Source organism: Aotus nancymaae, unplaced genomic scaffold (assembly GCF_030222135.1).
Source record: "Aotus nancymaae isolate 86718 unplaced genomic scaffold, 86718_ANA_hifiasm-v0.15.2.pri h1tg000089l, whole genome shotgun sequence".
Lineage (NCBI taxonomy): Eukaryota > Metazoa > Chordata > Mammalia > Primates > Aotidae > Aotus > Aotus nancymaae.
This window is the reverse complement of record NW_026988504.1, coordinates 8357881-8378753: the sequence shown is the minus strand read 5'-3', so window position 1 is coordinate 8378753 and position 20873 is coordinate 8357881. Positions and strand designations below refer to the sequence as shown.

General features: G+C 47.0%; 1 protein-coding gene across 2 annotated transcripts in view; it reads left to right on the top strand.

Annotated features, from left to right (window-relative positions):
* The first annotated feature begins 1774 nt into the window (after positions 1-1774).
* The window catches only part of RAB37 (RAB37, member RAS oncogene family), a 72072-nt gene continuing 52973 nt past the window's right edge, over positions 1775-20873 (top strand). For both annotated transcript variants that reach the window (XM_064369496.1, XM_064369494.1), the window contains exon 1: positions 1775-1869. In XM_064369496.1, coding sequence (XP_064225566.1) covers positions 1798-1869 — 72 coding nt within the window. In that variant the 5' untranslated portion in view covers positions 1775-1797. The remainder of the gene's footprint in view (positions 1870-20873) is intronic.

The window sequence follows — 20873 nt, the reverse complement described above, 5'->3', positions numbered from 1 at the left end:
TCAGGAGAAAGTTGAGATGAGAGAGTCTAAGGTATTCTTTCTGTACTTTTTTTTAGTACAGGCAACTTTGAGAACTTAATGAAATCCATGGGATTCATTTCTTCTTCTGGAGATTTATTCTCCCCCAGAAAAAGGCACAGAAGCAAAACTTTGTGTAGTGTTATCAATCTTCCAAAGTTCCCCTAACATCCATTTATTCACCTCACATTAAGAACCCCAACGTTGGATGGTATGTAATGTAGGCCCAGTGAGCAGCTCATAAAACAACACGTTGGTTCCCTAGCTTTGTTCATTTAATTAATATCCATTGAGTATCTACAATGTAGTGATTCCAGCAATAATAATACCTTATAAATGAAATTTGCTTTACAATTTAAAAGAAAAGGAAGACTTTTCACATACATTGTCTCCCTCTTCCCCCAAACCCAATCAAGTGGACATAGATTACCTATTTTGCAGATGAGAAAACATAAGCAATCCCGTGGAACACGAGTGATCTGGCTCACACAACTCAACCAAAAAGGAGTGAAACTCAGGAGTAAAATGCACTCTTCTAACCCTAAGCCTGGCTCTTTCCTTCCATGTTGATACTGACTCCAAGGACCGGTGGGTGTTACTAGGACTTGTCCTTAGTAATCTTACAATCACCCCACACACCACAACCTCAGTCTCCAGTTCCCATGGTGGTCACCTTCATACTCTCATATTCCAGGTGATGATGCGATTTTGCCAATCGAAGATCCCAGCAGAAGGAGTCCCCTGATGTTTAGGGGGAGTAGTCACTCCCCGTCTCCTTCCCAGAGAGTGTAGTAGCTCACATTTATTGAGTTCTTAGTACATGCCAGGCATTGTTCTAGGCTTTTCACGTGAATTAACTCATTAAATCCTCAGAACAAAACCATGAAGCAGGTACTTTTATAATATTATCTCCATTTTGTGGACACTTAGGCAAGATTGAGTAATTTGCTCAGGGTTACACAACTAATAATTTTCAGAGCCAAGATTTGAATTCTGGGGCCTGTGTTCCTAACCAAACCACCATCTGCCTCTCCTGAGTCCATCGTTCTTACCTTCTTGGGGTCATGTGTACTGGAGAGAGTGCGATTAAAGCTCTGGACCTTCTCCCTAGGAAAACGCAGGTAATTTTGCATATTTCGGGGACTTCCGGAACATCTAAGACCCAGCGTCTGTCGACCTCAGCCTTAGAACCTCTGTTTATCTCATACATCCTGGAGAGAATTGTCCAGGGACAAAAACAGCAGCGCCGCCAGCGCCGCAGGACTTCGCCTCTGCAAACATGTGAGGACAGCTGCGCGGCGCTGAGCTGCGTGGTGACGGAGATGCCTGTTCGCGGGGAATCAGGAACGGTGAGCTCCCGGGACCGCAATGCCCTGAGAACGCAACCGGGTCGCTGAGCCTCCGGAGTTCGGCAGCTGAATGAAATACGCAGGGATCACCAGCTGGACTCAAATCTTGCGTCCCTGCCAGCATCCTGGAGTCCTAAGACGCGGGGATTCGAGCGCACAGGCTCTCAGAACTCTGGTCCCAGGCGCACCGCGGCGGAGTCGCTGTTCGTGGTGCTGAAACGCTCGGTCCTGGAAGAGCGCGGCCGTCCGCCCGCCCGCCTGGTACCGCGCCGCGGCCACTGCGGGGAACTGTCCAGTGCTGAACACGGATGCGGCCCGGCCCGCAGGGCTCAGACCCGAGCCTGCCGCACCCAGCGGAGCTCGGAGCCAGCTCCCGGAAGCGCTGACGCAGAGCGCAAGGAGAGTCGGAGCGGCGAGCTCCAAGCCAGGCATGGACCTGCAGAGACCCGATTCCTACCAGGGAGGAGCTGGCCCTGACTTCAACGAGCACGTCCTGCATAAGGTAAATATTTCCTGGATTCTCCCAACCTAACATTGGGAGAGGCGCCAGCACCAGGAGTTTTCTCCACTCCCCTGACGTTGCTTTGGGATGTAATGAGAAACTAGCTTGTATCTGCGAGTCTGGGGAACCCTTTCTGTCTGATTCTTTTTGCTGCTCAAAATAGAGATGTGTGAGCTCTTGGGGAAAGGCTGCCACCAGAGGCTCAGATGGTCAGAAGCTTCATTCATTCATTTAAGTCATCTGTGTTCTTTTTTCACCCCCTCCTTCTCCTTGCCTATTTATGCCCCTGTATGCCCCCCATCACCTTTGCCCTCCTAACCCCTGTAGGAGATTGCTTTTGTCCCTGTTACATCTGCTAGCAGTGGCCAAAGACCCGAATTCCTGGCCAACTTGACTGAAATTAGAGAAATGGTTTGCAGCAGAGATGAACTGCTATTTTCAAACCAGACTCCCTCATGGCTCCAGAACGCTTCTCTCCAGCCATGACTCACTCATAGCCCCTGTAAGCATTTGCTTATTTCAAAGTTCTAACACATCCATTGCTTCCTTCATTCAAGTTTCTTGTGCAACTCAGTTGTCAGTAATGCAGGTCTCCCCCTAAATGGTCGTTGGGAAAAATAGTAGCCTCTCTCAGGATAACAGTTTTAATTCAAAATCCATCACTCTGAAAGAATCAAAGCCTTATATTTGCCATAAGAAGTTATTATGGCTCACCTTCCCTTTCTCTGACTTGGTCATGCCTTCCTGCTCCAGCCCTTATATTTTCTGCTTTGATAATGCCAGTTCACCTGTTAGTCACTTAAAAGGCTGTATGTGACCCTATAGGTGGAGTTTCTTATTCAAAACATCACTTTGAAGAGTCTATGAATGCAAGCTTTGAAATAACCTAACCCAACCTCCTCCTCTATCACACAGTTTATATTTAAGGAAACTAAAATCCAGAGAGGCAAAATGACTTGTCCAAGAAAGCAAGCTGGTAAATGGCAGAGCTGCTCCTAAAAGCCAGAAATTACTACTCCACGTGTAGTGGTTTTTTTTTGTTGTTGTTGTTGTTGTTGTTTTGTTTTGTTTTTGTTTTTTTAAGATGGAGTCTTGTTCTGTCACCAGGCTGGAGTGCAGTTGTGTGCTCTGGGCTCACTGCAACCTCCGCCTTCTGGGTTCAAGCGACTCTCCTGCCTCAGCCTTCTGAGTAACTGGGGCCACAGCTGTGCAGCACCACGCCCAGCTAATTTTTTGTATTTTTAGTAGAGACAGGGTTTCACCATGTTGGCCAGGCTGGTCTCGATCTCCTGACCTCATGATCTGCCCACCTTGGCCTCCCAAAGTGCTGGGATTACAGGTGTGAGCCACCACACCTGGCCAGTATTTTTTCCTCTATATCCTTACTAAACTTCTCATCAAAGTATACAGTCCATGGACCAGCAGCATTGGCATTACTTGGGAACTTATTACAATAGAAAATAAAATCTCAGCCCTGACCCTAAACTGGCTGAATCTGAACCTTCATTTTAGCAAGATATCTAGGAATAAATATGCACAATAAAGTTTTGGATGCATGGCTCTGTCGTATGCTGCCTGCTTCTGACACAGAAGAAAGAAAATCAGCTATTGAAGGAAGCAGGTCTGCAGATTTGACAGCCCATGTGTCTTCTCCCTCCAGGTCTCTGATTTCCTAGGATATAGAGAAGGAGAAAAATGTATAGCAACTGCTCCAGCCTAGAAGTTTTAAAGCCGTCACAGTTTGAAGTAAACTAGAAGAAGTTCTGTGTTATTTGATGTTGTAAATCTCACCCAGTAAAAAGTGAATGGAAGGCTGGGCATGGGGGTTCACACCTGTAATCCCAGCATTTTGGGAGGCCAAGGCAGGTGGATCACTTCAGGTCAAGAGTAAGAGACTAGCCTGGCCAACATGGTAAAACCTTGTCTTTACTGAAAATACAAAAATTAGCTGGGCGTGGTGGTGCACACCTGTGATCCCAACTACTCAGGAGGCTGAAGCAGGAGAATTGCTTGAACCTGGGAGGCAGAGGCTGCAGTGAGCCAAGATCCCACCACTGCACTCTAGCCTGGGCAACAAAGCAAGACCTTGTCTTAAAAAAAAAAAAAAAAAAAAAGTTCATGCAAGCAGAGGAACATAATTACAAATCAATTACAAAATTATCTTGGTGACTAGATCTGTGGGTCTCTCCAAGTTTATACCATCTTAAAGAGGTATAAATAATTATTTTGAAAGCATTAAGATTGGGATCTCAGATTATTCAAAATATTGATCAGATGTGGTATTTTCCATTTCAATTACCCACACATGAGATGTAGGATGTAGTCCATGAAAACTTTTACTTCCTTTGAGTTTATTGATCACCAAATTAAGAGTGGAAACCCATTCCAACAAATTCCAATATCTTTAAAGACAAGTGTCTATTTACTACTAGTAAAGGCTCGGTGTCATCAGCTTGGCTGTGTGAGTACCTTGAGAGCAGGAGCCAGCCTTAACCTCCTGTGGTACCCAGCAGACTGACATATGTATGTAAGGAAAGCTTTTCTACTTAAATAGTGCTGACGACCTCCTCCTAATATTACTTTATAATTAATTGTGTGTGATGTTTTATTGTGATCCACTTAAAACTCTTTTTGTAAAGAGGGAGGGCAACAATTTATTTGCATTATTTTAAAAATTACTATATAGTAGAGTCCAAGGAGTTCCCATTGATTAATTAGTGGCCTATTTTCCATGAAAAGCAGGGCTCCCCTCCAACATTAACTGCTAGGATAAATGAGTTTTTTTGAGGTGGGGTCTCACTCTGTAACCCAGGCTGGAATGCAGTGGTGTTATCTCAGCTCACTGCAACCTCTGCCTCCCAGGCTCAAGTGATCCTCCCACCTCAATCTCCCCAGTAGCTGGAACTGCAGGCATGTGCCACCATGCCTGCTAATTTTTGTTGTTGTTGTTGTTTTGTAGAGATGGCATTACACTTTGTTGGCCAGGCTGGTCTCAAACTCCTGGCCTCAAGAGATCTGCCCACTCAGCCTCCCAAAATGCTGGCATTATAGGTATGAGTCACCAGACCCAGTGTGGAGAAATAATTTTTTAAATAAACTTGTTATTGACATATAACAAACACCACTTTGGGAAGCTAAGACCAGAAAGATAACTTGAGATCAGGAGTTCGAGACCAGCCTGGCCAAGATGGCAAAACTTTGTCTCTACTAAAAATATAAAAATCAGCCAGGCATGGTAACACACTCCTGTAATCTCAGCTACTAGGGAGACTGAGACAGGAGAATCGCTTGAACCCAGGAGGTGAAGACTGCAGTGAGCCAAGTTCATGCCACTGCACTCCAGCTTCGGTGACAGAGCGAGACTCCATCTCAAAAAAAAAAAAAAAAGAAATATAACAACAAAAAATCCTGAATCTTATGTATCCACCTTGGTGAATTGTCACAAAGTGAACATACCTGTGAAACCACTACCAAGAGGAAGCAATAGAACTTTGTCTGCTTCCCAAGAGCCCCCTCCCACATTCCCCTTGCCACACACCCTCACCAGAGATTATCATTATAGAGGAAGAAGAATCATCTCACGTTTTGACAGCACAGCAGATGTTATGTAGGGTAGTCCTAGAAACTTGCCAGAGAATAGATATTGTTGTATGATGAAACAAAACTCCAGGCTTGAAATAAGCTGAACCTTGATGTGGCTTTGGGCAATATCTGTGAGTCTTACTTTTCATAGCTATAAAATAGGAGTGATAATACCTGCCTTATTATTTTTGAGCAAAGATGTTAGCTAATATAATGTAAAGCATATAGATAAAAATCTCTGGAATGTAGGAAGCATTCAATAAAAGTGGTTGCATTAGGGCATGCATCTTGGGCTCCAAAGCAACTTCAGTGAGTGTCACATTCAGTCTTGCCTAAAATGATGAGCTTTGTGAGAAGAGCAGCAGCTTCATACACAGAAAACCTCAGAAAAACACACACTGCGTATTTCACAGGCACGAGCCCATGGAAACAAAATCACACAACCCACCTACACAAAAAGCATGACGTCTATACAAACATCCCAGTTCTGACTTCCTCAGTTGAATATCTTTTTTCTCTAGGAGGCAATGTACGGGACATGATGAAATTTCTTTATATGAAAAACACACGCCAAATATCATCATTGGCATTGTGTAGCTCTTGCGGTTCAGCTGGCCCCCGTAGTTGGAGGCTGACCCAGGCAAGCCCAGGTGACTCTTAGAAGATTCCTGGAGGGCGGGCTGGAAGCCGAGAACTGTCTGAAAACATTGAGCTCATCCATCACGTGCTTAGAGTTTTTAAATAGAGTTGCTATTGCCACCAATCTGAATATTTGATGCAACTAAATAATTTAAAACCAATGAGCAACCTGGCTGCTCTTCTCCTCTGAGAACTCTCTGTTCTCTCTAGCTACCAGCTTCGAGAGCCCTCCAGGGCAATGGTATGAGGTAGGACTTAGGAACAGTGCACGGCTTGGGTCCCTACTGTGCTGGGGTCTGACCTTGAGCTCTGGGAAAATTAAAAGATTCATTTCATTTTCACAGAGAGGGGCAAGCTTTTGCCCCAGATACCAGTGAATTAGGACAAAGGGCTTCAGTTCAAGCACTTGCTTCCTAATTCCCCATCACCAGGGCTCTGAGGAACACCCACATACCAGTCTAGCTTCCAGAGGGACGAACAATTCCTAGGGCAAAGTCAGTCTCAGAAAGACCGGGGAGAGGGGGCAGAAAAACGTGGGTTACTCATCCATTCATCCAGGGCTTGGTTCTTGTTGGGTGAAAAGGGATTACCAGGTCCCTGTCTTCCAAAATATTTCCCTTTCCACCTGGCGCAGTGACTCACACCTGTAATCCCATCACTTTGGGTCAAGACCCCATCACGAGGTCAAGAAATGGAGATCATCCTGGCCAACATGATGAAACCCCGTCTCTACTAAAAGTACAAAAATTAGCCAGGCGTTTGGCACACGCCTGTGGTCCCAGCTACTTGGGAGGCTGAGGCAGAAGAATCGCTTGAACATGGGAGGCGGAGGTTGCAGTGAGCCGAGACTGCGCCACTGTGCTCCAGCCTGGCAACAGAGCAAGACTCCATCTCAAAAAAAAAAAAAAATACAAACCTTTAGCCGGGCATGGTGGTGTGCACCTGTAATCCCAGCTACTCGGGAGGCTGAGGCAGGAGAATCGAGTGAACCAGGAAGGTGGAGGTTGCAGTGAGCCGAGATTGCGCCACTGCACTCCCACTCAACAGTCCGAGACTCCGTCCCAAAAAAAAAAGAGAGAGAGAAAGTATTTTCGTTTCCTCCGACTGCTCTAACACCTCTTCTGGGTGAAAGGAAAAGGCAAACAGGTGACTCTGCCACTCCCGCCCATCTCTTGTGCTTGTCCTTCACTTCCTTTTCTACTACCCATCTTGTAATTGCTATGTCTCTCAAAAGTCCACATGCCTCATCGATTCATTCAGCAAACATGCAATGGACATTTCCAAAGTGTAAAGAATTAGTCTGGTCACCATAGAGAACATAGATGCAAATGGTGCCCAGCTTCACTAAGCTTGTGGCCTAGAAGGCAGGTACACAAATGGCTACACTCCTCCATAGTCTTGGAAGTGTCCTAAGAAAGATACAGGAAGATGCAGGGGAATGACCCAGGAAGAAAAGGTCGTGTCTGACTCCATTTGAAGTGTCCTCTCTCACTTACAGCCTCTGATTAAAGTTAATATCCAGGCTGGGCACAGTGGCTCACGCCTGTAATCCCAGCACTTTGGGAGGCCGAGGTGGGTGGATCGCAAGGTCAGGAGTTCAAGACCAGCCTGACCAACATGGTGAAACCCCGTCTCAACTAAAAATACAAAAATTAGCTGGGCGTGGTGGTACGTTCCTATAATCCCAGCTACTCAGGAGACTGAGGCAGGAGAATCGCTTGAACCCAGGAGGCAGAGGTTGTAATGAGCTGAGATCGCACCACTGCACTCAAGCCTGGGTGACAGAGCGAGACTCTGTTCCCCCACAAAAAAATTAAAATTAAAATTAAAAAATAAAAACTAAAGTTAGCATCCAGGAGAGACAGAGTTCTACACACCAGCCAGCTCTCCCCTGCCCTCAGGCTGTGGTCCATTGATCCTGGGGAAAGGTCTCGATACAACAGCACTGTCCTTCCCTGCCAGAAAATTGTACAAGGGAAAGACAAAACAGCAAAAGACCACACCGCCATTCTGTGTTCCTCTCCCGTTCTCTATCCCACAGGTGCTTCTTTTATCATTTTTTTCAATAAAACAATGATAATGGTATGCAAATTTGTCCTCAAAGAGTCCAAATCCACAAAAAAAAATCCATGCCCTGTAAGTGAAGAGATTTTGTTTTCAAAGTGCACTAGCTCCAATACTCAAAAGATTTCTATTGTCAGCTCAGGAACAAACAAGAAAGCCAAGAAAAGCTAGCTGCTCCCTGTATAATATTTCCACTGACTTGTTTTTCTGTCTTGCTTGCTCTGAAGGCTTACGGAAACAAGTGAAATGTATATTACGTCACTGGCAATCTGGGGCCGTCTGGGACTCCTTTGACTAATAGGTCGGTACTGCCCAGATCTCAGAGCAGGCAGCTGGCGAAGGGAGTGGTGCCTGCTGGTTCCCTTAGGATAACCTCAGCAGGAAATGATGGTGACTCAGTCCAATGCCTCAAAGTCATTTTCCAAACTCTTCGGGCTTTCCTCTCCTAAGCATCCTTCCCTTTAATTTGTGGTCCCTGGGGCCTTTTGTGAGAAAACATCTGAGATTCACTCGTGTTGGTGCCCTAATATTTCCTCGTATAAGCTGTTCTGGGGAGGGACTTCCTTCATTTTCAGGGCAGGAAACTCCACCTTGCTGGGTGGAAGTAAACAGCCAGAGGTGAGCACCAGGCTGGAGAATTGTTGAAGTGGGCATCTGAAGTGGCTCTAAACTTATCCCAATACGTTTCTTGCTTCCTTCCTCCCCTTCTCAGGCAAGAGAAACAGTTACTAGAGACTGCAAATGGGAATGGAGATCACAGCTCCTTGTTAACTCATGCAGGCAATGCAGTTCCCAGCTGGGAGTGGCCCTGGACATCCTCCCATTCGTTAACCAGAGGAGGTTTTCTGGGGCCAAGAGAGGCAGCTCCAAGCAAACAGATCTGGAAAATCTTAACCCCTAACTGATGACACCAGACCTCGCCCCGCTCCTGAAGGAAGCAGTCCTGAGTGGTGCAGTGATAATAACTTGAGACGTGCAGGACTCAAGCATTCCCCTAGCACATGGTTCCTATTTCCCTGACCTTGATGCCAAAGTCGGCTCCCTCCCTTCTCATGTCCTTATTACCACCTTCTCATTTGCTATTTGCAGACAGCTTCTACCCATCAACATGAGGGTGTTATCTAATCATTTGTGCTTCTGCAAATGCACATGCTTTTAGGTACCTTAAACCAATTTAAGTCCAAATTTTCTCTTGCTTGTTAGCCCTCTGCCCCTGGCCACCCCGCCATACACACACACACACACCAGGCACACATACACACACGCACACATATGCCTCCTTCCTCTCATGAGCCGAAGGCAGGGCCAGTGATCATCTGTTTTGTTCTCTGTCTCCACTTCTCTTTTGTTATGAGACGTTTATTTATTTATTTATTTATTTTAGAGACGGGGTTTCACCTTGTTGGTCAGGCTGGTTTTGAACTCCTGAGCTCAGGTGATCCACCCGCCTCAGCCTTCCAAAGTGCTGGGATTACAGGTGTGAGCCACCACGCCTGGCCCATTATGCGTCTTTTAAAAGCACAGCAGGCTGGGAGCAGTGGCTCACTCCTGTAATCCCAACACTTTGGGAGGCAGAGGTGGGCAGATCACCTGAGATCAGGAGTTCAAGAACAGCCCGGCCAACATGGCAAAACTCTGTCTCTAGTAAAAATACAAAAATTCGCCAGGCGTGGTGGCAGGCATCTGTAATCCCAGCTACTTGGGAGGCTGAGGCAGGAGAATCACTTGGACCTGGGAGGCAGAGTTTGCAGTGAGCCAAGATTGTATCACTGCACTCCAGCCTGGGCAACAGAGCAAGACTCTGTCTCAAAAAGAAAGCAAAGCAAACATTTCTCCTCCTCTTCTTCCTCCCTCCCCCGTTTAGATTTTGCATACATGCCATCTCCCAGAAACTCTGTTTATTAAAAATCAGAACTGTCATTAATTAGAGCAATACCCCTAGGGGAGAGTCAGGAACTGGTAACACCTTCCCCAAGGTCACATTGAGAAGCAGTGTAAGCTTTGGAAGGGAATAAAGTCTGGCACACAGTCCAGATGAGGCAGACACCCCCCTTCCAGCCCCTGGAATCTCCCTCCTCAACTCCCCTTTGCCTTTACCCAGATTCTTCCTCCTTCTCAGGGTCCCACCTTAGGTTTCATTCGGTTATCAAGTGAGAAATATTAAAAATCATCTCTGCACTATAATCTGAAGGGACCCAGTAAGACTAATAATTGTTCCCAATAAATGATCCAAATAAGCATATGGTTTATTTGTGCAGCATTTAACAGCTTACAAAACACTTTAACATATGCCAAGACACTTATACTTAACATATGCTTTTTCCAGAAGATGTTACTATTCACTCCATATTAATAGGACAGGGAAACAAAGGTCAGATGGCTGGGTGCGATGGTTCAAGCCTGTAATCCCAGCACTTTGAGAGGCCGAGATGGGCAGATCACAAGGTCAGGAGTTTGAGACTAGCCTGGCCAACATGGTGAAACCCTGTCTCTACCAAAAATACAAAAATTAGCCAGACACGGTGTCAGGCACCTGTAATCCCAGCTACTCTCGAGGTTGAGGCAGGAGAATTGCTTGAACCCGGGCAGCGGAGATTGCAGTGGCTGAGATCGCACCATTGCACTCCAGCCTCGGTGAGAGAGTAAGACTCTGTCTCAAAAAAAAAAAAAAAAAAAAAAAAAGACTTGCTCAAGGTCACAACCAGCATTGTGGAAGCCTGAATCATTACAGCGACCCTTAGATAGCACTTGCATGCCACGTAATATTCTAAGCACTTGGCATCTCTTAATCCTACAACAACCCTATTTTAATCTCATTTTACAGATGAGTAAACTGAGAAGCAGGGACATTAAGAAATTTGCCTACAGTCAAGTCCAAGCGAAGTAGGCAGGCAGAGGGATAGAGTCAGGAGAGGATAAGTGGCTTCACCAAGAGGGTCACGGATCGTCATTACTTTAGAGCACTGACAGCAGTCCATTGTGTGGCCATCAGCTCTGTAGGGCTGGTTTTGCTCACTCACCCAAGAGAAGTGCCCTCTCTCCAGTCAGGCTGATGTTAATCAGACTCACAAGACACGTATTGCCCTAGATGCCAAGCCACATTATAATCAGGAGATTGTTTGCTAAGCATGAAATCCAGGGGGAAAGAAGGAAGTTTGAGGATTCAAATGTTTGTTTAATGCTATCGGGCTGACATGATTTGGTAGCTGGCTGCACTATAGGGACAGCCTCAATCTACAACCCCATCGGCCCTTTCTACCCTTGGGTCCTCTCCCGTGTCCCTTGCCCCACCTCTGCCTCCCTCAGCTATATGTATTTAACTGTGACTTGGGCCGGGCAGTCACTCTATTCTTTCCAGGTCTGCCTTTCCTGCAATCCTTTAAGAACCACTTGCCTTTGAGCTTGAGAATGCCCTGGACTTAGGGAGGGAAAGGGAAACATTTTCCATCTTTAGAAACCTCTATCAGTCATAGTCAAAGTTGTCATGTCATATTTCTTCCTCTATCTCATTCAAGGCCTATGTCAGGGCCTTAGGGACTTGGGTTTCAGGGGCAAGAACCATGAAAGCGTAGAAAGGTGATTGGGGTCATTTCCTTATATACCTCCACCACCCCTGCCCACATGCTCCCCTTGAAATCTGGTATTTCTGCCTGAGAATCCTGAGAGTCAATTCAGCAAACGTTTGCTAAATTGAGTTTTCCAAACTTTTCAGGTTTTCCTCTCCTCTAGACGCCACATTCCAGACCCCAGGAACAAGACCCACTCTTCATTCCCCAAGGAGCTGAGTCCAGCAGGCTGGGTGGATCAGAGGGATGGCACAGAGAGAGATGGCTCAGGCCACATCTGACTGCAGCCCAGTGTACCACATGGACCTTCATGCTCATGAAGGTCAAAGGCCTCTAGTCTCATATGGTGGGAAGCTGGCCCTTGGGACCAGGTCAAATGCTTGCTGCTCTCAAGGCTGCCAACTTCTGGCTCCTGGCTGATTGACTGATCTGAAGGGCTAGAAAGCCCAAAGGCCCTGGATGGGGCCCCACCTCTGAAGGTCAGAGGGCTCTGGGCCCCCAACACAGGGATCCCTTCAAGCCCATGTCCAAGAAAGGAAGAGACTCCTGGTGCACTTCTGAGAAGTGTCCAGTGCAAACAAAGTCCCCTGTCCAAGAAAGAGCACTGGGCTTTGAGTACCAAAGAGCCAAGCTTTAGCCCCATCTCTGCTGTTAGCCAACTGTACATCCTAGGTCAATCCATTTCAACAGCACTTTCCAATTTGCAGAAAACTTGCACATAAATGCTCTCGGTTGATTTCCCCAGCACTGGGTGTAAGGAGAACAGGCATTATTCTTGACTGCAAAAGGGGAAATCTTGTGGTCAGGACTCTTGATTTCCAGTGACAAAACTCAACTCAAATCAGCTTTAGCCAAAAAGAGAATTCACTGGTTCTTGTACCACAGAAGCCTGGGGGTGCAGCTGACATCGAACTCAGCTGGATGTCAGTGTAACTCTCAGTGACTTCAGCCTCGCTCCCTTTGGCTTGGCTCCATTCACAGACAGTCTTCTCCTTGTGAGGCCCCATTATTGCCAGCAGCCCCAGAATCACATCCTCATGCCTCCCAATTCCAACCAAAGTCCTAAACCCAATACTCACTGGAGACTGAGGCTGCCACACGCCCACCCCTGAACAACACTGCAGCCAGAGGGTAGAATACGATGGATGGCTTAAGCCTGGGTCAGATGCCCACCCCAAAGGTGGAGTCAATCCCACCCAAGCCCTGTGGATCATGAGTGGAAGAAAGTGGCTTCCAGGGAAAATGGGATGGTGTCCTCTGGAGGCTAGCCATGCAAACATAATAGCTGTCCCATGGTAATCCCGGGGTTGTGGGGGCTGGGTCCCAGCATTTTTAAATCTTTATGAGAAGTGACTGAAAAGAAATGAACTGAACTTGTCACTGTCCCACCTGAACTGAGTTCTTGGTGTCTCACATGTGGTGTCATTTAAGATTGAATAACTGGGCGGGCACGGTGGCTCACTCCTGTAATCCCAGCACCATAGGAGGCAGAGGTGGGTGGGTCACAAGGTCAGGAGTTCGAGGCCAGCCTGGCCAAGATAGTGAAACTGCATCTCTACTAAAAATACAAAAATTAGCTGAGCTTGGTGGCAGGTGCCTATAATCCCAGCTACTTGGGAGGCTGAGGTAGAGAACTGCTTGAACCCGGGAGGAGGCGGAGGTTGCAGTGAGCCGAGATCATGCCACTGCACTCCAGCCTGGGCGACAGAGCAAGACTCTATCTCAACAAACAAACAAATAAACAAACAAACAAACAAAAACCAAGTAACTGGATTTGGGTTATTAATGATGGGACTTGGGAAATGAATTACTGTCACTCTATGAAGCAATCGGCTTATTCGGGCTGCAGAGCCAGACCTCCCTCTATGGGTGGGAGTAGAATTTTCTCTGAAGGAAACAGATGATCCAACTGTGGACCATCCAGGGAAGAGGTTGACTGGAGCAGGGAATGAGGATTCAGGAGGTGGAGCTGAGACAGGAATGAGAGGAAGCTCTTCCTCCTCTCTTAGGGACCACGGTGAGCTGCTATGGAGACATCTGGATTTTTCCATTGCTGGGAAGGGCGTGTCGGCCCAGGACTACATGAACACAGATGAGAAGTGAGGCAGAAAAGCACCAAACAAGCCAGCTTTATGAGTGTGCCGCCTACGAAGTCACATAAGGCCCTGCTCTTAGAAAGGCCCTGCCTTTGGTTTAGCCCTTTGCATTCGCCATCTTTAAAGTCTTAATAATGTTTCTACAAGGAGCCCTGTATTTTTATTTATTTTATTTTATTTTATGTAGTCATTCTTGCTGTCAGATAAAAAGCCCTGCGAGGTCTGAGCCTGGCTCTGTGTAGTAGTTCTGAGCTATTCCCTGGGGCATCTCTGCCTTCTCATGGCCTCACACCCCTCCTGGTTCTGAATGTGTCCCAAGTAACCAGGGAAGAGTCATCTTATGCTTTGGGCCAGATGGCAAAGGAGTGGGCAGCACCACAGTGGCATTCGCTGTTGAGGGGTGACTGCGTCCCCAGGACATCATCTGCAAGGGTCACAGGCAGCCAGAAGTGTGGGCTGGAAGGCAGATCAGACAGCCCAAAGGTGGATGGGTGGGCAAGTCCTCAGGGGTAAGTGGCTGTGAGAGAGGCGGGGTAAGAAGTATACAAGGCTCATGTGTGATCTGAGCATCGTGCTGAACAAACAATAAGGTTGTATTGGTGGCTATTAGCGAATAATGGGAGTCATTATTTTATTATTTCTTTATCTATCTCTTTATTTATTGAGACAAGTCTCTCTCTGTCACCCTGGAGTGCAGTGGCACGGTCTTGGATCACTGCAACCTCGGCCTCCCAGGTTCAAGTGATCCTCCCACTTCAGCCTCCAGAGTAGCTAGGATTATAGGTGTGTGCCATAAAGCCCTGCTTTTTAAAATTTTATTTATTTATTTATTTATTTATTTATTTGTATTTTTAGTAGAGACAGGGTTTCACCATGTTGGCCAGGCTGGTCTCGAACTCCTGACCTCAAGTGATCTGCCCACCTCGGCCTCCCAAAGTTCTGGGATTACAGGCGTGAGCCACTGCACCCGGCCCTAGTTTGGTTACTTTGAAATCACAGCCTGGTGGGTCTGTGGTACTTTTAGTTATACGCCACATTGTAGAAGAGAAAAGAGATCTGAGAGACATTCAGTAGTTGTTCAAAGGCGCTTGGCAAGGAATAAAAGAAAAACCCCCAACTCAGGCTTCAACTCCAGACCCTAATGCTTCCACTTACCTCTCCCTAGATTCCCAGTGTCCTTAGGGAAGGGAAGGCTTGGACTGGAAGCTCCCCCAAACCCCTTTATCACTGACCTTCAGAAATGCTAGCGAAGCCAGGTGACAATCTCAACCTACCCAGGATAAACACCAAAGCAATATCAATGCCAATGGGGGACATTCATTCGCAAAGCGGGTTCAAGACCCAGCGTGCAGAGCTGCTCGGGTAAAGCAGGCCCAGATGCAGTTAGTCACTTTTAATTGGGTCCCAGGAGCAGAGAAGCCAAACAACGGCATTCCCCAGGGAATTGCCTCCATCAGTCTAACTGCAGGATAAGAAGCCCAGGAAAGCAAGCCAAGCCTTGCAGGCACCGGCACTGCTCCTGAGCGGACTCCACTTTACCTCCACCTTCTCTCCCATCCGCCCTCATATCTTATTATATTTTTTTTCTTGAGACAGAGTCTCCCTGTGTCGCCCATGCTGGAGTGCAGTGGCGCCCTCTCAGCTCACCGCAGCCTCTGCTTCCCAGATTTAACCAATTCTCTTACCTCAGTGTCCCTGGTAGCTGAGACTACAGGCACACGCCACCACGCCTGGGTAATTTTTTTTGTATTTTTGGTAGAGACGGGGTTTTACCATGTTGCCCAGACTGGTCTCAAACTCCTGAACTCAGGCAATCCACACACCTCAGCCTCCTAAAAGTGCTGGGATTACAGACGTGAGCCACCATGCCAGGCCTATTATTACTATTTTTGAGACAGAGTCTTGCTCTGCTGCCCGGGCTGGAGTGCAATGGCTCCATCTCAGCTCACTGCAACCTCCACCTCCCAGGTCCAAGCAATTCTCCTGCCTCAGCCTCCCAAGTAGCCAGGATTACAGGAGCACACCACTACACCTGGCTAATTTTTATATTTTTTTTAGTAGAGATAGGATTTTGCCATGTTAGCCAGGCTGGTCTCAAACTCCTGACCTCAAATGATTCACCCGCCTAGGCCTCCCAAAGTGCTGGGATTACAGGCCTGAGCCACCGCAACCGGCCTCTTCCTGTATTTTAAGCCAACATACTGCACCTACGTCTCCACTGCCAGACAGCAGGATGTTGCAGTGCAAGGATGCCAGGTCTCGGGGGCTCAGTCCTTCTTTGCTTTTGCAGCTTATTGTTAATTTTGCACAGGCTGTGTGGGGTTTTGAAATGAGTACAGCATCTGAATTTCACAACCCTTTCCACTGACCTGAGGGCAGGCGCCAGGCAGTACAGCTGAGATCAGGGTCTCTGATCTGCTGCTTCTCTGTCATGGAAACCCTCCATGTCTTTGATAGAGGGCAGCATTCTGCATGTAAACGCCAACAAGTGACAACACTCTGCTCTGCTCATAGCAGATTTCTACTACACTAGGGTGCAGAATGTCTCTTCTGTATTTCTGACCTTGGGGGACCGTCTTTCCCTGCCCTTAATTCTGAGCCCCTCCTCAGAGGTATCTTCAGAAAAACATATGAGTCAGTCACTCTTTCTTTTTATTTATTTACTTTTTAAAAAAATAGAGACAGGGTCTTGCTCTGTCAAGGCTGGAGTGCAGTGAGACAATCTTGGCTCACCACAGCCTTGACTTCCTCAGCTTAAGCGATCCTCCCACCTCAGCCTCCTGAGTAGCTGGGACTATGGGCATGCACCACCACACCCAGCTCAAGTTTTTAGTTTGTGTAGAGATGGAGTCTTATGATGTTGCCCAGGCTCTTGGCCTTAAGCGATCCTCCTGCCTTGGCCTTCCAAAGTGCTAGGATCACAGGCGTGAGCCACCACACCCAGCCTAGTCACCCTTTCTTGATGCAAGAGTTGCAGACCCTCAAGAGAGGGCTATGTGAGGATGTGGTCACAGTGGACTACTTTGGGGAAGGGGCTTGTGCTAGGATGGGGGGAATCTGATTGCTTCAAGGGGCCTTTTCACAGCTGATGGACAGCTCCAGGGCCTTCATGAATGACACTTTTTATCAGCCTCCAAACACAGAGGGTCATGAGAGGCCCCCAGGGGAAGCCTCACCACACCAGCTGAGACGTGGCAGAGAGGATCCATCCCTGGAGAACAGTGTGAACTGAGTCCACGGCTGCCAATTGTCAGTCCATACCTAAGTACCAGCCCCTGACCAAAGACCAGTCCATGTGTAGGAGACGACACACACACATCAGTACAGTAGGTGCTGGCATAAAGTTACCAGCTGTCCTTTCTTAGGAAACACTGTCTGTTATCCTGAGGCTTGCAGTGCTCAAATGTCCTTTCTTTTTTTTTTTGAGATGAAGTCTCGTTCTTGTCCTCCAGGCTGGAGTGCAATGGCGCAATCTTGGCGCACTGCAATCTCTGCCTCCCAGGTTTAAGTGATTCTCCTGCCTCAGCCTCCTGAGTAGCTGGGATTATAGGTGCCTGCCACCACACTCGGCTAATTTTTGTATTTTTAGTAGAGACAGGATTTCACCATGTTGGCCAGGCTGGTCTGGAACTCCTGACCTCAGGTGATCTTCCTGCCTTAGCCTCCCAAAGTGTTGGGATTACGGGCGTGAGCCACAGTGCCTGGCCAAATGTCCTTTCTTTCATGAAATTATGGTGACAATGGATTGTTGAGTAGAAATGTTCTTAACCCCTCACTTAACCAAGTTATTAGGTCAACCAATGCCCTTCGATCTTTTAGTGGAGCACACTGACTATGCCTGAGGCACACTGAGAGTCACAGCTGGCGGACCCTTCTCTGCTGTCACCGTTGAGGTGCCTGGTTAACAAGAATGCATTTGGGTCCATACTTGCTTATGCTGGCCATACATGTTAACTAGAATGATATAATTGAATCAATTCACTCATAAGCAAAGGAATTGGCCGGGCACAGTGGCTCACGCCTGTAATCCCAGCACTCTGGGAGGCTGAAGCAGGCAGATCACCTGAGATCAAGAGTTTAGACCAGCCTGACGAACATGGTGAAACCTCATCTCTATTAAAAATACAACAATTAGCCAGGTGTGGCGGCGAGCACCTGTAATCCCAGTTAGTTGGGCGGCTAAGGCAGAAGAATCACTTGAACCCGGGAGGTTGCGGTTGCGATGAACCGAGATTGCACCACTGCACTCCAGCCTGGTTGACAGAGCGAGACTCTGTCTCCAAAAAAAAAAAGAAGAAGAAAGAAAAGAATTTAAACAGAAAGACCTTGACCAATAAAATAAGAGTGTAAACAACGAGAGAACTGTTATCTCTACAAAAACTAAACTGAGATTGCTTTGGAAAGACTCTATAAAAGCCTGTCATTTTTTTAAATGCTACCAAATTAGGAATGAGTGATAGAACTGTAAAATATTGGGAGGAAACACATGAAAATGAAGAAGGATTTTGCAATCAGGTGGCTTCATAGTGTCTAGAATTTCTTGCTTCATGTTAAAGAAACTGGAACTGAAACCCGGGGCCATGTGTGTGCGGTTTGTGTGGGAAAGGCAATGGACCCCACATTTCAGCAGACTTGTAAGCAAAGCCAAGGCTTTAGGTATTCATCAAAGTGCTTGCTAATAACTACACATTTTGATATTTTAAGTCAAAATAAAACATGCAGAGAAAAAATAGGCTGGACATGGTGGCTCACACCTGTAATCCCAGCACTTTGGGAGGCTGAAGCAGGTGGATCACTTGAGGTCAGTTCAAGACCAGCCTGGCCAACATGGTGAAACCCTGTCTCTACTAAAAATACAAAATTAGGGGCCAGGCGCGGTGGCTCACGCCTGTAATCCCAGCACTTTGGGAGGCCGAGGCGGGTGGATCACGAGGTCAAGAGATTGAGACCATCCCGGTCAACATGGTGAAACCCCGTCTCTACTAAAAATACAAAAAATTAGCTGGGCACGGTGGTGCGTGCCTGTAATCCCAGCTACTCAGGAGGCTGAGGCAGGAGCATTGCCTGAACCCAGGAGGCAGAGGTTGCGGTGAGCTGAGATCGCGCCATAGCACTCCAGCCTGGGTAACAAGAGAGAAACTCCGTCTCAAAAAAAGAGAAAAAAAAAAAATACAAAATTAGCTGGGTGTGGGCCAGGTGTGGTGGCTCACACCTGTAATCCCAGCACTTTGGGAGGCTACGGCGGGTGAATCACCTGAGGTCAGGAGTTCGGGACCAGCCTGATCAACATGGTGAAACCCCATCTCTACTAAAAATACAAAAAGTAGCTAGGCATGGTGGCATGTGCCTGTAATCCCAGCTACCCAGCTGAGGCAGGAGAATCGCTTGAACCTGGGAAGCGGAGCTTGTGGTGAGCCAGGATTGCGCCACTGCACTCCAGCCCGGGTGACAGAGCAAGACTTCATCTCAAAAAAAAAAAAAGAAAGAAAAAATACAGTATATATTTTTTATGAGTTCCTGATTTAACAAACTTTTTCAATGAACTGACCAATTACCAATTCCAATGACATTGAATAACACCTACTTAGTTCAGAAGTATTTGACTTTGGCAAAGAAAACTAAAAAGTTAAAAAAAAAATGTGCCTACTTGGTAGAATAAAAGGCTGATCATTGTGTCTCTCTCTGCCAATCTAAAAATTTATTGGTACATGAAATCAAGTGATTCCAGCAGTCTGCGCTTTTCAAGGCTAAGCAGTTATGAGCTCTATTTTTCAAGGTGTCAAGCAAAGGTAGCCTTTCACCTCGCTTCAGTGCAAATTCACCTTGCTCATGGATTTTGGAGGTCGCCAGCTCAGGGTTGTTGCTCTTTCTTTCTCCCTCAACTGACTCTCAAACAGTTCTGTCTTCTGAAAGCCAGTGATATGCACATAGTTCTCTAAAGGAGGCTGTCCAGACCTTACAGGCTCATCAAGAGGAATCTTTTTTGAGACAGGGCCTCACTTTGTCCCCGAGGCTGGCGTGTAGTGGTACCATCCCGGCTCACTGCAGCTTCAACCTCCTGTGTTCAAGCGAGCCTCCCCTCTCAGCCTCTCGAGTAGCTGGGACTGCAGGCATGCACAACCACACCCAGCTAATTTTTTATTTTTTGTAGAGACCTCCTTTTTGTAGGTCTGCCTATGTTGCCCAGGCTGGCCTAGAACTCCTGGGCTCAAGTGATCGCCTACCTTGGCCTCCCAAAGTGCTGAGATTAGAGGTGTGAGCCACCATGCCTGGCCCAGAATCTTTAAACATTAATAATTCAAAAACCAAGAAGGGAAATCCCAGCAACTTTAAACAGCTATAAATAATTAGGCACTCAATCAGGATTGAGTGCTTAAAAATCTTGGAGTTTGTTTTAACAGAACATGTTTTCCTAGAAATCATACAGCAAGACAGTAAATGCTACCCTGACTCAGACCTGAGGAACCATATTTAAAGTCCTCTCTTTTGCAATAAAGGTACTGGCCAGCCACCCAAAATCTGCCTCAGCACAGTCATGATAGAGTGTGGGGATACAACTAAGACGACACCCACATACAAATTTGTAAACATTATGAAACAATTTCCTTTCCTGCCTCTTGTGCATAGCTGCCTCCCTCCTCTCGCCCCGGCTACTTCTCTAGCACTCTAAACTCTAGCTCAGGCTTGAGCAAACTGGGCTGGATTAGCAGCTGACTCCTACAGTCATAGCACTGCAGAGAGAACCCAGACACTTCTCAGGACCACGAGGCAGAGATCTGCTCTGTCCAGCTCTGAAATTGACTGTACTGGCTCATGACTATCAACCCCATTTCTGAGAACATAAAAGGGTCCCTTTTCAGACTGCTACCAAGCCAGAGGGCTAGCATTTTGGGTAAAAACGATATATCCAGTAATCTATTCTCTCTTGTAGATACTTCCTTTTTTTCTCTCTGTCACCCAAGCTGGAGTGCAGTGATATGATCACAGCTCACTGCAGCCTAGAACTCCAGGGTTCAGCTGATCCTCCTGCCTCAGCCTCCCAACTAGCTGGAACCAC